This window comes from Gigantopelta aegis, chromosome 11 (genome assembly GCF_016097555.1).
Source record: "Gigantopelta aegis isolate Gae_Host chromosome 11, Gae_host_genome, whole genome shotgun sequence".
NCBI lineage: Eukaryota > Metazoa > Mollusca > Gastropoda > Neomphalida > Peltospiridae > Gigantopelta > Gigantopelta aegis.
This window is the reverse complement of record NC_054709.1, coordinates 24,533,255-24,549,320: the sequence shown is the minus strand read 5'-3', so window position 1 is coordinate 24,549,320 and position 16,066 is coordinate 24,533,255. Positions and strand designations below refer to the sequence as shown.

The following is a 16,066-nucleotide window of genomic DNA, read 5'->3' as shown; positions in this document are numbered from 1 at the left end:
CAGTAAACGATACGTCCATATTTTTGGGAATTATTTTCTTAGATAAGCTAGAAGTCCGGCGAAGAAAGACGTGGGATAGTGCTAAGCAAGACTGTAGATCAGCAGGCAAAGAACTTTACAACTCCGACAAAGATTCGTTATTAGTAGCACTTCCCTCTGGTTCTGGTAGACACTGGGTTGGAGCAAAAGTCATGCACTCATCATGGAGATGGACAGGTACATATATTTATAGATACGAAATCTTACGTGTATGATCACAGAACCCGTTACCAAAGTTTAAAGTTTGTTTTTGTTTTAACAACACAACTAAAACACATTGATCAATTAATCATCGGCTATTGGATGTCAAACATTTGGTAATTCTAAAATGTAGTCATCAGAGAAAAAACCCTATTTGTGTTTCTAATGCAGCAAGGGATCTTTTATATTCACTTTCTCATAGGCAGGATAGCACACACATTACCAAGTACAACATTGGTTTTCAAAGTCGACCGATTCGTAATTAGTTACCTGGGTAACCACCGCATAAGCAGAATTCAGGTTACGGCTGTTTTCAGCTTCTATGTCCTAATATTAAACTGTTATTTATTTTGTATTCCATACATAATGCATGTTCATAAAATTATGCAAAATCTATAAATATTTTAAATTAAAATATCTCCTGTTTTCTTTGTGCTATTTTGCACCCTTAGGTTTGCAATTACATTCTATGTTGTGTTTGACAATTTGCGGACGTTAATGCTGGTTTTACTGTCGCAAATTGAAGTTTACCGGCGACGCAAAGCCGAGAAGGTACACCGGATATTTGCGACTATTTCCTAAACCGGACTATATTATGCTGCTATAATTAAGTAACGACACAACAAATGGTAGTGTGGTGTCATTACCGATCTCGCTTATTCAGAATACTTTGCGACATAACAACTAGCCTGGTGCTTATAAAACGTTCAGGGCCGATTTCATATGTCTGGGTTATTGGTGGGTTTTGGAAACATATGGGTTAAACCTGAGTTAAACCCTGGGTCTTGTTTACTGTGCATTTCACATGTCTGGTTTTCAATAACCCTAGTTTAACACTGGGTTACAATTGCATTGCTTGTTTAAACCTGCCATGGAGGTGGTTTTTCACTGGGTTTGCTCTAAGTAACTTTTCTTCAAGGATAATTTCGGCAACAAAATCGTGTTTTACGTCAGTATCGCAGAGCCATGACATGTGAACGTATTTTCAGAGACAATTTTGAACCCATTACAGTAGCGAATAAACGGGTGGCGGGACGGGGTCTGATAATAACTGCAACCGAGTTTGTTATTCTATTTATTACCCCAGCTATTTTTTTCTCTAAACGCCTTTATTTTAGAAGCATGTGCATATGCATGTATAGAAACAATGTAAACCACTTTACACACTGTTCTGAGTATTGCTATAACAGTATTTTAATCGCGTTCACAGATAATTTTCAAAACCAAAAGTTCTCTTTATTCTGCTAAAACATGTATCTAATGAATTGCATTAAAATTACATTTTGTTATAAATTCAGCACTAAAACAGTCGTGAACGCCAACTCTTTAAAGTACATGGCGTCATTATGTTTATTTGCCAAATCGTGATGATATTCTATTAGTAAGGACAAAGTCATTGATTTGTAAGCGTCAAATCGTCCAATAATAGTGTACGTTACACCACTGCAGAATATTTCTCAATGAGAAAAATGTAAAATATTTTCCCTGTATGAGTGACCGCTGGGGTAATAAATATAGTTATTTACTAAAATAGTGAAAATAAGCATTTTCTTCATGGTGTATTGTCACGGGGATCCTATAATACCCGTAACTGAATGAAACACAATTGTCCAAATATCTCTCCTAACTGTATATCTATTAGATCTCTCTGTAACAGGCAGTTATACCCGCTGGCTCGTCTAGGTATGATCAGAGATAAGATCTTATATAAAGTATATATTATTATAGCACCTTTAGTTCACTAGAAAACACAACAAAAACACAATACACTTTGGAATCTGTATTAACCTACGCTGACAAATGTACTGCCGTAGTAGTTAATTAACAACAACAAATAATAACAATTCAGAACTGATCACTTAATTAGTTAATCTCTAGGTGTCTAGGTTACACACTATGCTAATCACTTCACCGTGACACAACACCCGCACGTGTGATAATTGAGAAACGCTTCCAGGAGAACTTAATTAATAAAGGAATTACAACTCTATTCCTAACTGGTTAATTTTTAATTAACCCTTAACTACTCATTCAGTAACCTTGTAACACAGAATTAATACTGGTACCTATCACAATAAAGACAATAACCTACAGTTTACCTAGGTCCTCTAGGATGACTGGTTAAGCTTTTTATATATATTAGATCAGTGAGCCTACAGTTTACTGCGTCAGATGACCATCTACATAATATTGGTATAATACAGTATTAAAATATTTAAAGTCACATCAATCACATCAAGGTTATACAACAGAGCAGAAATGATACTTACCTGGAAGCCTTCCAATATGTTTCTCCCTGATATCTCTAAAACCCTAGCTATTTATCATAAAACACGAATATCGCCTGGGAGTTCATCGCGGCTCTCCCCCTATCAAGTGATATTTCCACAGCGACCATGTCGGCATATTTTTCTTAGATGGTCAGACTAGAGATTCCATGATCGCGCGGAGGTATTACGTAACTACTGGCCACATGGCCTCCGCACCTGGGCTGGGTGTGTATTGGAAAGTACAGCTCGACGACCGTCGCGCAGAGGTAATACGTAACAAGGTCCACCTGGGCTTAAGTGCATATTGAGACTGCACACGGCCCTCTAAAACAATTAATATCGCCACAGGCGAAAACTAAGAGCATGTTCCGTCACATGTATGAAATGCGCGAAAACGGAAAGTACTAGCATTGGAAGTTGATCGGTTACCACCATAATCAAAGCACAGGCTGCAGTCTTACAATGACATGCTTTCGTGTTTGCCTGGTCTTAATAAGGGGGGGGGGGGGAGGCGAGGTAGGCCTACAGCTTTGGAAATTTGACCAAAACGTTGCGTAGGCCTACGCGTCCCATTTTTTTTTTTTTTTTTATTTTTATTATGTGTGTGTGTGTGTGTGTGTGTGTGTGTGTGTGTGTGTGTGTGTGTGTGTGTTTTGCAGGCTTGCTTTTGCTCAAATTAAAGGGAAATAACCAATTCTGTGTAACAAAGTTTATTCATATTTGCATTATTACCAACAACTATGTAGGGTTCTGTACGCATTTTACATGGATTATATCTAATATCGTGAGTAAAATGATGGTGAAACGTTTTCAGGCCAGCTCATTTTGCTAAACATCTCCATCATTTTTGCTCGAATACGAAGGTTTGCCCCAGACTGTGGGGGAAGGAGGTTGCTGATCCCCAATCTCGTACGCGAATGCTAATACTACACCGGTAACAAGTTCCAACTACAAAGTGATGACGTGTAAGCTATCCCTCGCTTATGTCCCCTTTCCAGATCTGCGGTTAACCCACGCAAAAAGCGTGGTTTTGCAAACACGGGTAAAACACACACATGTGAAATGAACCACGGTGTAGGGTCTTGGTCAAGTTTTTCAGCGTTTTACGTAAACCAGTGTTAAACCTAGGTTTTGATATAACCCGGTGTTACAAAACCCAGACTAATAGAGTCTGAGACAGTAATGTCATGACAACGCCATACAAAGTGTATGCTTGTGATGCCATTAAAGATTGGGTCTGGACTCTAAACATGTTATAAGCACGGGGCCTTGTGCTCGATAACGTGTAGCGAAGATATTTCATTCGGAACAGATACCGTTATTTACTTCGACATTCCAGTAATCGTCACATACCCTTATAAACAGCATTTGGGTCATAAACTTTAGAGAAACACGCATTTTGTTTGAAAAACGTTTCAAAGGTGATATTTTAAAACTTTTACATATATCAACTAAACGAAGAGAAGTGGCGTGTGAATAAGTAAATAGACTCTCGGGGACTCCCTAAATTTTCCAAATTTTAGTGTCGCATATGGATTTGATTAGCCAATCAAATTTCATGTTATATTCAGATTGATTTATAATGCAATATAAATGTATATGAATTATTTAAGGATATTGCAACATATTCCATTATTTGATTCAGGGGCTAAACGTAGCCCAATGGTAAAGCTCTCATTTGATGTGCGGACGGTTCGGGATCGATCCCCGTCGATGGGCCCACTGGGCTATTTCTCGTTCCAGCCCGTGTACCACGACTGGCATATGAAAGGCCGTGGTATGTGTTATCCTGTCTGTGGGATGATGCATATAAAAGGTCCCTTGCTACAAATGTAAATATGTAGCGGGTTTCCTCTAAAGACTATATGTCACAATTACCAAATGTTTGACATTCAATAACTGATGATTAATTAATCAACGAGCTGTAGTGGTGTCGTTAAAATAAAAAATAAAAAAACCTTTAAATTTATTTGATACATTACTTTTACAGAAGATAACAGTGTTCTGTTTACCTATGCGGGCTATCAAAACCTTGCCGACGATGAAGCGAAGAAATCATTTACTTATGACAATGAAGTAGCATTGTGCTATTCTGAATGTGAAGATCTGTTCTCAAAGCCAAGTTATATTGGACTTCAGGTAAGTATTCTATGTATTATGTTCAATTAAACAACGACAAACATTAATAGAGCTACTTTTTAGTGGCATAATTATGATGATAAGCAAACTGAATTGTGAATTGTATCCTTTAATTTTGTTATGTTTCGTTTGTTGTTTTAGGGGTGTTTTTATTGTGGTTGTGTGTGGTTGTGTGTGTGTGTGGTTGTGTGTGTGGGGGGGTTTTTTTTTTCTTCTTCTTTTTTTAAATACCTGGACATACAAGCAGGGTAGAAATAATAAATATAATAAAATAGTAAAATATGATAGAATAGAAAGTAAAAAACAAGACCAAACTATTATTTTTAAACATTTATCGGATAATTGTACCCAGATGTTTTTGCATAAAACAATATTTAATAATACAACTCCTATTTTTGTTCTCGAAATGTTATTTGTAACAGGGATCGAAATGTTTTTGTCTTGACTCTGCGCAACCCACAACAGAGAACACTGCGCAGGACCGGTGCTGGGGTAACTCTCAGGAATACTGCGGTACCACACATGGGATGAGTGTTTACAAAGTCGGTATGTACCTTAATTTCAGGCGTGTTCATTAGAGAACGCATTACCTTCGAGTGTATTCATTGTTTATCTTTTACATAAATTCAGATATTTTGTTTTGTTTTTAATTTTTATATCACCGCAAACATATACAATATATAATACAGTACTGATATATATAAAACCAGTAAAATAGATGTTGCATTATAAAACTTGGAACATATATGTGTTCATTGATTGTCTTTATTGTGTATTATCCTCGTGAGTGTTCACTGGACACTGATGACCTTGAATGTGTTCATTATACATCAATCTTATATGTGTTCATTATACATCAATCTTATATGTGTTCATTATACATCAATCCTACATGTGTTCATTGGGTATTGACTAGATTTTGAATATGGCCTTTACATATAGACCTGTGTTTATTTTTAGAAATGTTTGATAATTTATTATGAGATATTTCTATATTGTTGTCATTAAGTTGCTTAAAAACAAACAGTTGTTGCTTTAAGGTGGCATGAACATTATCATAAATTCTGTAACTATGATTGTTTTCAGAATTTTTTCAAAAGCCATTTTTGCAATGGAACTTTAATGACAATGGTTTATGTGGATACATGATGGGATCAAAATTTCTTTGGTTGATGGTTGCTACAACACAAAACTGCCAGCAAGAAAAAGGACACATTTGTAAATGTAAATATGTATCATTCATATTTAAAGTTTTAATCTGAGGCATAGTTTTTAAATACTACGGTATATGTTTTTCACTATTAGAGCCGTTTATGATCACTGAAATCAAACATTACGTATATTTTATTCTTTAGATTATCAATTTCCGTAGAACCGAAGTGTTTCTGGTCATCCTGGTGTTTGTAGTACCAAAAATTGCATTTTTCATATTTTAAAAAACGCACGTGTGTCTGAGAAGTAACGGTTTATTGATTTGAGTTCTAGTCTATTGTTAACGATATTTCCTGTTTTAACGTCACAGACTCTTCTTTCACTCTATTATGACTTTATCTAATTGAGTTACAGGTTTGTAAATTAACTAAACTTAGTGTCCATTTTTACGGGTTAAAATTAGGGTGTGCGCCTTTAAAGTCATATGTTTTACAAACAGGGAATTATATATGTTGTGGCGGGTTATAGCTCAGTCGATAGAACGATCGCCTGGGTTGTATAATGTTTTAAAAACAGGGAATTATATATGTTGGGGCGGGTTATAGCTCAGTCGGTAGAACGATCGCCTGGGTTGTATAATGTTTTACAAACAGGGAATTATATATGTTGGGGCGGGTTATAGCTCAGTCGGTAGAACGATCGCCTGGGTTGTATAATGTTTTACAAACAGGGAATTATATATGTTGGGGCGGGTTATAGCTCAGTCGGTAGAACGATCGCCTGGGTTGTATAATGTTTTACAAGCAGGGAATTATATATGTTGGGGCGGGTTATAGCTCAGTCGGTAGAACGATCGCCTGTGTTGGATGTATAATGTTTTACAAGCAGGGAATTATATATGTTGGGGCGGGTTATAGCTCAGTCGATAGAACGATCGCCTGGGTTGTATAATGTTTTACAAACAGGGAATTATATATGTTGGGGCGGGTTATAGCTCAGTCGACAGAACGATCGCCTGGGTTGTATAATGTTTTACAAACAGGGACTTATATATGTTGGGGCGGGTTATAGCTCAGTCGACAGAACGATCGCCTGGGTTGTATAATGTTTTACAAACAGGGACTTATATATGTTGGGGCGGGTTATAGCTCAGTCGACAGAACGATCGCCTGGGTTGTATAATGTTTTACAAACAGGGAATTATATATGTTGGGGCGGGTTATAGCTCAGTCGACAGAACGATCGCCTGGGTTGTATAATGTTTTACAAACAGGGACTTATATATGTTGGGGCGGGTTATAGCTCAGTCGACAGAACGATCGCCTGGGTTGTATAATGTTTTACAAACAGGGAATTATATATGTTGGGGCGGGTTATAGCTCAGTCGATAGAACGATCGCTACAAATTTTGCCGGCAGAAATCAAAATATGCCGGACCAAATACGATAATTGCCGGTCCGATGGGACGACGGGCAAAAACATTTGCCTGTGATGTTGACCGGTAAAAAGTGGTCGGTATGGCAGTATTTCGACCACTTTATACTTCGCTCACGGCAATTTATCTGTGCATTAACCTGCTAATTTTGGACTACTTTTGTATCTACTACACATCCTGAATACAATGGTAAAATAATATTAATAGAAATGGGAATTAGGAGATAAACATATTCTCATTTCATTTTTGAAGAAGGTTATCGTGGATTTAATATAGCTTTTAGAACAGAACAGGTTAGCTCGTTTCATAGACTCGTTTCATAGATACCATATGGCTCATGTAATAATCTCTCTCTCTCTCTCTCTCTCTCTCTCTCTCTCTCTCTCTCTCTCTCTCTCTCTCTCTCTCTCTCTCTCTCTCTCTGAATTTAATTCCGGAACAAACTCGCACATCATGTAGAAAGCGTTTATCCCATCGAGGCATAGCAAGGAAAAATCGCTTTCTTCGATTCAGTTTAGTTCAACTTTATTTTCGTGCTTATATGCAATTAAGATTCAAGCACGATGTCCTGAGCACACATCTTAGCTCTCGTAGCTACCTGCCCAGGACAGTGCGTTAGTGGTTAGTGGTCAGACTGTCTCACACCAAGGTCAGACTGTCTCGTCGCACCAAGGTCAGACTGGCACGAACCAAGGTCAATGACATCGATATCAAAGTCACAGGAAAGTAGGTCAAGGTCATGGCAATTAGGTTATGATTCTTAATAGGCCTCCTTAACTCACACCACCACTACACTATACCACACCATACCACATTACTGCGCAATACTAATACCTTTACTCACTAAAATAATATGTATTATATTCCATGTTTTGTGTTGTGTGTTTTTTCCAGGTAACAGCAATAACAATGTTTGTTTTTATGAGAACGATATTAGTTGGACAGCTGCAAACACGAGCTGCTCTCTTGCTAAATTAACCTCGTCCAATTACAACAGAATCTACAAACATGTTGACGACTCCGAGTACTGGATTGGATTACATCGTCATCGTTACGTTGGATGGATTTCCGGTGAGTTCAGGTTTTTGGAAACACTTTTGTTTTTAACCATCTGTACGCGTGTGTTCATACGTCTGTATGATTGCATTTCACACGTTACTTTTTCAATAACACCATTAATGGCTCTCTGGTATTTTAAATCACTTTCACAAAATATTAATTATTTGCAAAAATTAGCTTAGATCGTATGAAACGTACATGTTTACGGGGTCTCCATATGTAGTAACCGGTATGATAGTCATGATAAGGTTCCTCGGGGTGTTACAATCGCATACAATATACTTTTGCACAGTCAGTACCATTGTATATATAATTATTGCCTGTTGATTCCTTTAAAATCCTTTATGCAATGGTCCAAGACACCAAGGCCACGTAACATATTTTTGGTGTGACACCGGGTTGTTTACGTTATCAATTAAAACGACTTTATATACTTCCAGGTAATGGTGGCTAGTTGTGGTGGGTGTTGGCAGTGGTGGTTGGTTGTTTTTTCTATTGTTTTGTTTTGTTGTTTTTATTTTTTTATTTTTTGTTGTTGTTGTTGTTGTTTTTTTGTTGTTTTTTAGGGGGGGGGTCTTTCTTAATGTACGAATAATGGTAATAATTATGAATACATTGTTTAACAATTCTCGTTCCAGCCAGTGCACCACGACTAGTATATTAAAGGCCATTGTGTGTGCTATCCTGTCTGGGATGCTGCATATAAAATACCCCTTGCTACTAATAGAAACTTGTAGCAGCCTTTGTCACTAAAACTACGTGAAAATTATCAAATGTTTGACATTCAATATCCGATGATTAAGAAATCAATGTGCTCTAGTGGTGTCGTTAAACAAAACATTTTTTTTTTTTTTTTTTTTAAATTAAAAAAAACAAACAAAAACAAAACAAAAAAAGAACAATATGTTTTATTTTTTAACAGGTGAGGGCATTATGGTTATACCCTATGCAAATGAGACAGGCTGTCTATGGGTCGAATCTGAAAATGGTACTCTATTTTGGGGAGTTTCACCGTGTGTAACAGAGTACAAATATGTTTGTAATGAACGCGAGACTGGTAAGTCGTTGATAATGTTGATGAATGGTGATAATGATGGTGGATCTGACCAATTACCTAGTCCCAAAGAAAAGAAAATTATCACTTGGGTATCGTGGATGGTCGTTTTTGCTCCAACGTACCAATAGGCCTAATAGTATGCATTCATCTTTGGTTATTTAGAGATAAATATACTATGACCCCATTTCCTTCTGTTAAAGCAAATTGAAATATATTTAGTTGAATAATTTATTATATTACAAGTCATTTATGTTGTTTTACAAGTCAGGTTGATTAAAGCAATGCGCCTTGTCGTAAATAGCTGCGCCTGTTTATACTCTGCATACAGCAGGTGCTAGGAGCTGACGTCACATCCTTCCAGGCTAGAGTACTGGACGAAAAAGAAACAAAATGGCTGGCTCCAGTTAGCACGAGTAATCACGTTTTTTTTTTATTAATTCTAAAATTACACGTTTTTCGTTTCTTAAAGTTTCAGTATGTGTTTATATGCATATGCATACTTGGTTTCTCCTCTAAAGTTAAATATATCTGCACCTGTTGTAAAAATGCTTCCAAGTTCCAATACATTTTTCATTTAGCATTCATGTAACCATCGTGTGACGGAACATGCTCTTAATTTCTTTTCGCCTGTGGCTATATTAATTGTTTTAGAGGGCCGTGTGCAGTTCCAATATGCATTTAAGCCCAGATGGGCACTTTGTTACGTAATACCTCCGCGCGACCGTGGTCGAGCTGTGCCTAATACACACCCAGCCCAAGTGCGGAGGCCATGTGGCCAGTAGTTACGTAATACCTCCGCAAGTGCGGCTTTTTATGACCGTGATTTGGCGACTAGGCGTCACCAAGTCTGGCCATCTAAGAAAAATTTCCGTCTTGGTCGCTGTGGAAATATCACTTGTAGGTATTCGGTGCCGCGATGTATCCCCAGGCGATATTCGGATTTTTATGATAAATAGCTAGGGTTTTTAGAGATATCGGGGAGAAACATATTGGAAGGCTTCCAGGGAGCGCGTCCGTTTGGACTTGGTAATTATACATTTTCGGCTCTGTTGTATAACCTTGATGTGATTGATGTGACTTTAAATATTTTAATACAGTATTATACCAATATTCTTTAGACAGTGTCTTCGGTCATCTGACGAAGTAAATCGTAGACTTTTTGTTCTAACATTATACGAGTATTTGGTAATATAAAGCTTAGCCAGTCATCCTAGAAGACCTAGGTAAACTGTAGGTTATTGTCTTTATTGTGATAGGTACCAGTATTAATTCTGTGTTACAAGGTTACCGAATTAGTAGTTAAGGGTTAATTAAAAATTAACCAGTTAGGAATAGAGTTATAATTCCTTTATTAATTAAGTTCCCCTGGAAGCGTTTCTCAATTATTACACGTGTGGGTGTTGTGTCACGGTGAAGTGATTAGCATATTGTGTAAACTAGACACATAGAGATTAACTAATTAAGTGATCAGTTCTGGGTTGTTATTATTTGTTGTTGTTAATTAACTACTGCGGCAGTACATTTGTCAGCGTAGGTTAATACAGATTCCAAAGTGTATTGTGTTTTTGTTGTGTTTTCTAGTGAACTAAACGTGCTATATTATACATACTTTATATAAGATCGTATCTCTGATCATACCTAGAGACGAGCCACTAGGGTATAACCGCCCGTTACAGAAAGATATAATAGATGTACAGTTAGGAGATATATTTTGATAATCGTGTTTCATTCATTTACGGGTATTATAGGATCCTCGTGACACATCGTCTTCTCATGTTTGATAGCGGTTGTTATTTTAGCCACAAAATGGAAGGTATTTTTAATAGCTACAAAGGTATGGTACCAGTAAATTTACAAACTCATATTTCAAATATTTTCCATTATGCAACCCTTTTAGTCAAGAGTCAAATTGATTAAAAACATGACACTGCGTCATTCGTTTACTTAAACAGGCTTTCATTTTAAATCCTTTGTTTTGTTTGCTTTGTTTATTGATGAACTAATCATAATAATTAACTAACTGGATGTCAAAAATTTGGTAATTCTGACTCGTAGCCTCATTTTTCCTAATGCAGCATGTGATCTTTTATATGCACTTTCCCACAGACAGGAAAGCACATACCACGACCTTTGACCAGTTGTGGTGCATTGGTTGGAACAAGAAAAAAACAAATCAGTTAAACGGATCCACTGAGGTGGTTCGACCCTGCGACGCAAGCACCTCAGGCAAGCTCTCAACCGACTGCGCTAAACACCGCCCTTCTTGCTACCCATATGCCTAACTACTATTCGGACGATGCAAAGTTATTTAGTAAAAACGGGAAGATAAGAATGTTATAACGTATGTAAAACAAAGACTATCACATTTTCCAGATAGACTCTCGACTACACTGTCATCTTCTACTTCGCCTTCTCTAGTCCCAATCTCAACAGTGTCAAATAACACAGGTATTTACTTACAATGTTATAAATATTATTGTGCAATCCATAAATTACTTTAACATGTCTTGTTTTGTAATATTCTTTCAATTACTAGTAGTTATAGTTATGTTTGATTTTTCATTATACAGTCATTTACTCCATTTTTGACACGCCTCTTAGTTTTCAAATTACGACAAAGTGACCGTTTAGCTAAAAAATACACGTGTTGACAAGATCCTATATCGTTTGTACGGCCCTGGTTTTGAACTCGTAACCGTCCATAGGGTCAAGGTAAAACGAATTTTAAAGGGGCTGAATGTAGCTCGGTGATTGTCCATTCGCCTGAGGTACGGTGGGTTGTAGCCTCCATCACCCTCGAATACACCCAACCAGTGTCTTACCAAGTATTTCTCCAAAGGATATGTTGTGTTGTGACCTTGAGGAGCCCGGTGAACTTCAGGCTTGGGGGCCCCTCAACATAGAAATCAAATTATATGTCACATAACATTTTATAATTATTACATTTTTTTTATAAAAGAAGTCCTTAGTTTGGGGGGGGGGGGGGGCACTGGCAGGGAGGCCTGGGGCAATTGCCCTATTTGTCCCTTATAAATCCGGCACCGTGTTCTATCATGTCAGTGACAAATAAAAGATCCCTCCCCTCGATACACAACACGAACAGGTCACGTAGCACGGACAATAATTCTGGATCTTTGCCGGACACACGGACTCAGTCTGATAAGGACTTGCATCAATTGATACATAAACTCACTCTAGGGTGTATACTACCAAATCAATTTCCATATAATTTCGTATAATGACGTATAAATGTGTGATGGGGTGTCGTTTTGAATGAGAACAACGTCGGATATCCTTAAATAAAAATAAACTAGTGCATGACTGGTTTTGTGGGGGAGTTTTTTTTTTTTTTTTTTTTTTTTTTCATAACACTGGACAACTGTTAATGTAAAGTTGCTGTTGGCATGTTTTTGACGACTGAAAATGCATACATCAATTTTGGAGTGTTTTGAAGATGTGACAGTCCTGCTTTTTTAAAAATGTCACATTCTCTGTATGAACCAGTAGCATAGCATATCCTATATGGAGCATAACGTAAAATATACACTGCAGAACTGTCATTGTTTAATGAATATACATCATTTTTTAATTTTCCCCAGATCATTACAATCACACGATCTATTAACATGTTATGTAGCCATGCAAAGTAGTCACTATTTAGTATGCAAGTATTCTGCTTTGTCTTTTGTTTTTTCAGATGACGCAGTCATAGGTGGAACTGTAGCTGCCGTAGCTGTTGTTATGTTGGTGGTGTCGGTACTGTTGGCGGTGGTATGGATGAAAAGGTTTGCTGTTATTAATAGTATTATGCAAACGAGGAAACAGTTTGACAATTCATTCAGATTTAAGTACGTATACAGAGTTTCTAGAATTGTTATAAAAATCCACTCGCCATGGGATCAGTGATTTAAAAGTTTTACTAACCATTATTAAAAATTCACTAGCCCTACTTCAAGTAAATACAATGTTATCAATAGGAATAATTGGATATGTCACCTAAAGAAGGAGATAGTGCTTAAACACCGTTATATTTAAGGGGAGGAAAGGGCAGGATATTCACATTTACAAAATAGACTTAAATGCAGCATTTGACAATTCACTAGCCATCGGGCATGGTGATGGTAGTTATTTATTATCCCAACACTGAATATCACTAGCCAAGGGAGTGGGGCTACCATAATCTAGAAGCCCTTAGTATATACATACGGAAGTTTGTATATTTTGCTTTTAACATTTAAAAACAAAATGTAATTGAAATCATCATTGTTCTGTCAGAGGTTCACGAGTGCAAATCTTAACAGCATATTCATTCCAATGAGCTCTGTCCTGTGCTAGTTTTTGAGTTTATAAATAGTATGTGAGTGGCAGCTCTCTTTCAGCGGTGCAGGAGGAATACACTGTCCAGTAAAACATCTCCTCGGAAGTGGTTGTCCTCCTATAGACGAGGCACTAGACAGAGATCCAAGGTATCAACCACTATTTTGCCAAATCCTTATTCGACTCTACATCGTGCATATATACGGTTTTGACCATGAATAACGGTTTTGTGATTCACGTTTATAATAAATTGACGGGATATTAAACGAGCTTCCATTTCCTATCATGTTTATGTCCTGAGTGAAATAATTTTCAATTGACAACGCAAAATATTTCACGAGGACATACATATAAAACGAAATGGTAGCAAGTTTAATATGCTATTTATTACCCACAATCGAATTTAATTATATCACTGATCTAGTTTGGTTGACGTTTCAATAAGGTCGTTGTGCGTCAATCGACGTCAAAGTGTTACTCCACAATCTAGTGGGACGTAACACTTCGATATATACCAACATATCTTTAACCATGTGTGTAATAAAAACGTTATTACCTTGTTTATTTCAGAATGAAATGTGGTTGCTTTAAAGACAAATCATCTGACGCTGATACCCACGCACATTCAGGTGAGGACGGCTTTGAACTGACTGGTGATCAACGTGTTCAGTCTGACCATCATGCTAACGAATATTCTTCTCGATCTGAGACTGGGCTGGGAGGTGAGAATACCCAACATGGAATCCCAGACTACGAATATTCCAAACCATCACTCTTCAGAGTAGCTGTGGGTCCTAGTACCGTACATGAAGATGAGGATGGTGACTATGATGAACTGTATGATAACACTGGAGCAAAGAGTCAGCAAGGAGATGGCATGAACGCATACAGTCACATTCACAGTCTGGGTGATGCTTCTGTGAGTGCTGATGATCCTTACGATCTAGCAACGAATACAAAAGTAGCACCATTAAATAACGCGACGTATAGCCATATGAATGAGAAGAAGTTTGAGAATGCAGAGGATGATGATTATGATGAATTACACGCCAGTACCCAGATGGAAGGTCAACAGACGAGTAACAGTGAAACGTACAGTCACATTCACAGTCGAGGTGTTGCTGGTGGCAGCCTTGACACATACGATACAACAAAAGCAGACGTGTTTACTACGAATGACGAGACGTACAATCACGTGGACGGGAAACAACTAGGAAAAAACGACGAGGAGGACGATTATGACGAGCTACACAGTACGCATGTGAAGGATTATCAAGGGAATGACGACGAAGCACACAGTCATATTCAGAGTGCGAGAGAAGCTGACACCTATGACAGGACAACGTTCACATTTCGACGCGACTTATAGCCATGTGGACCCTAATAATCCGGACAGTCACGCGTGAAACTGTCAGTGGCATTCACGGTCAAGGTGACACATATGACTGAAAAAGTCAAAGTTTGTTTTGTTTAACGATACCACTAGAACATATTGATTTATTAGTTATTATAAACATATGGTAATTTTGACATATAGGCATAGAGAGTATAACCAGCTACATGTTTCCATCAATAACACGTGATCATTTATATACTCCACCGGCCTCAGTGGTGTCGTGGTTAGGCCATCGGAAATAAGGGTGATAGGTACTGGGTTCGCAGCCCGGTACCGACTGCCACCCAGAGCGAGTTTTAACGACTAAATGGGTAGGTGTAAGATCACTACACTGACTTCTTTCTCATTAACCACTAACAACTAACAATTAAAACACTGTCCTGGACAGACAGCCCAGATAGCCAGGACGGAGAGCGTGGACCTTAATTGGATAAAGCACGAAAATAAGTTGAATGAATGAATAATTGCACCAACCCCCTTCCCAAAACAATCCCCAAATACCTCCAACAAAACAAATACCCCCCCCCCCCCCAAAAAAAAAAAAAAAACACTCAAAGAAAACCCCAAAACAAAACTAGTCGTGGGGCACTGGCTGCAATAAGAAATAGTCCAATACGCCCATTGACGGCGTCGATCGGACTGCGTATCAGACAAGCGCCTTACCACTGGGTTACGTCCCGCCTCCTCCCCCCCCCCTCCTCCCCCATATGACTGAAATGAAATGAAATTCTGTTTTGTTTCATGACACTCGGCACATTTTCAACTACAGCTAGTTGCTGTCTAGCATATGGTCATTTGGTCCACATAAAGAAAGATAGGAAATCCACTGTTTTATAATATAAGTTAGAAGTGAAAACAAAACGAATTAAAGAATGGACACAGGAAAGAAAGAAAGGAAAGCAAGAAATAAAGGACGAAGAAAAGAAAAAACAAATATATAATTGCACCAACCCATTGTTTTTGTTTGTTTATTTGATTTTGGGTTTTGGGTTTTTTTCAGT

The 16,066-nt window shown here is 37.7% G+C and overlaps 2 protein-coding genes across 2 annotated transcripts; both read left to right on the top strand.

Annotated features, from left to right (window-relative positions):
* Positions 1-202: 202 nt before the first annotated feature.
* Positions 203-11,111, top strand: LOC121385103. The gene is made up of 8 exons (XM_041515639.1): positions 203-216; positions 3,325-3,419; positions 4,501-4,649; positions 5,072-5,195; positions 5,736-5,873; positions 8,131-8,307; positions 9,218-9,352; positions 11,101-11,111. Exons 1-8 carry the CDS (start codon positions 203-205, stop codon positions 11,109-11,111), a joined length of 843 nt encoding a protein of 280 aa, XP_041371573.1.
* A 558-nt stretch (positions 11,112-11,669) lies between these two features.
* On the top strand, positions 11,670-15,379 carry LOC121385698. Its single transcript, XM_041516471.1, has 3 exons — positions 11,670-11,800; positions 13,050-13,137; positions 14,240-15,379. The coding sequence occupies exons 2-3, from the start codon at positions 13,094-13,096 to the stop codon at positions 15,036-15,038; spliced, it is 843 nt and encodes a 280-aa protein (XP_041372405.1). The 5' UTR covers positions 11,670-11,800; positions 13,050-13,093; the 3' UTR covers positions 15,039-15,379.
* The last annotated feature ends 687 nt before the right edge of the window (positions 15,380-16,066 follow it).

Bases quoted from the DNA above. Each gene is read 5' to 3' on its own strand.
- LOC121385698 (XM_041516471.1), top strand. From the start codon at position 13,094: ATGTTGGTGGTGTCGGTACTGTTGGCGGTGGTATGGATGAAAAG. The intron at 13,138-14,239 runs GTTTGCTGTTAT...TGTTTATTTCAG, and splicing joins GCGGTGGTATGGATGAAAAG to AATGAAATGTGGTTGCTTTA.
- LOC121385103 (XM_041515639.1), top strand. The intron at 4,650-5,071 runs GTAAGTATTCTA...TATTTGTAACAG, and splicing joins CAAGTTATATTGGACTTCAG to GGATCGAAATGTTTTTGTCT. The intron at 5,196-5,735 runs GTATGTACCTTA...GATTGTTTTCAG, and splicing joins GATGAGTGTTTACAAAGTCG to AATTTTTTCAAAAGCCATTT.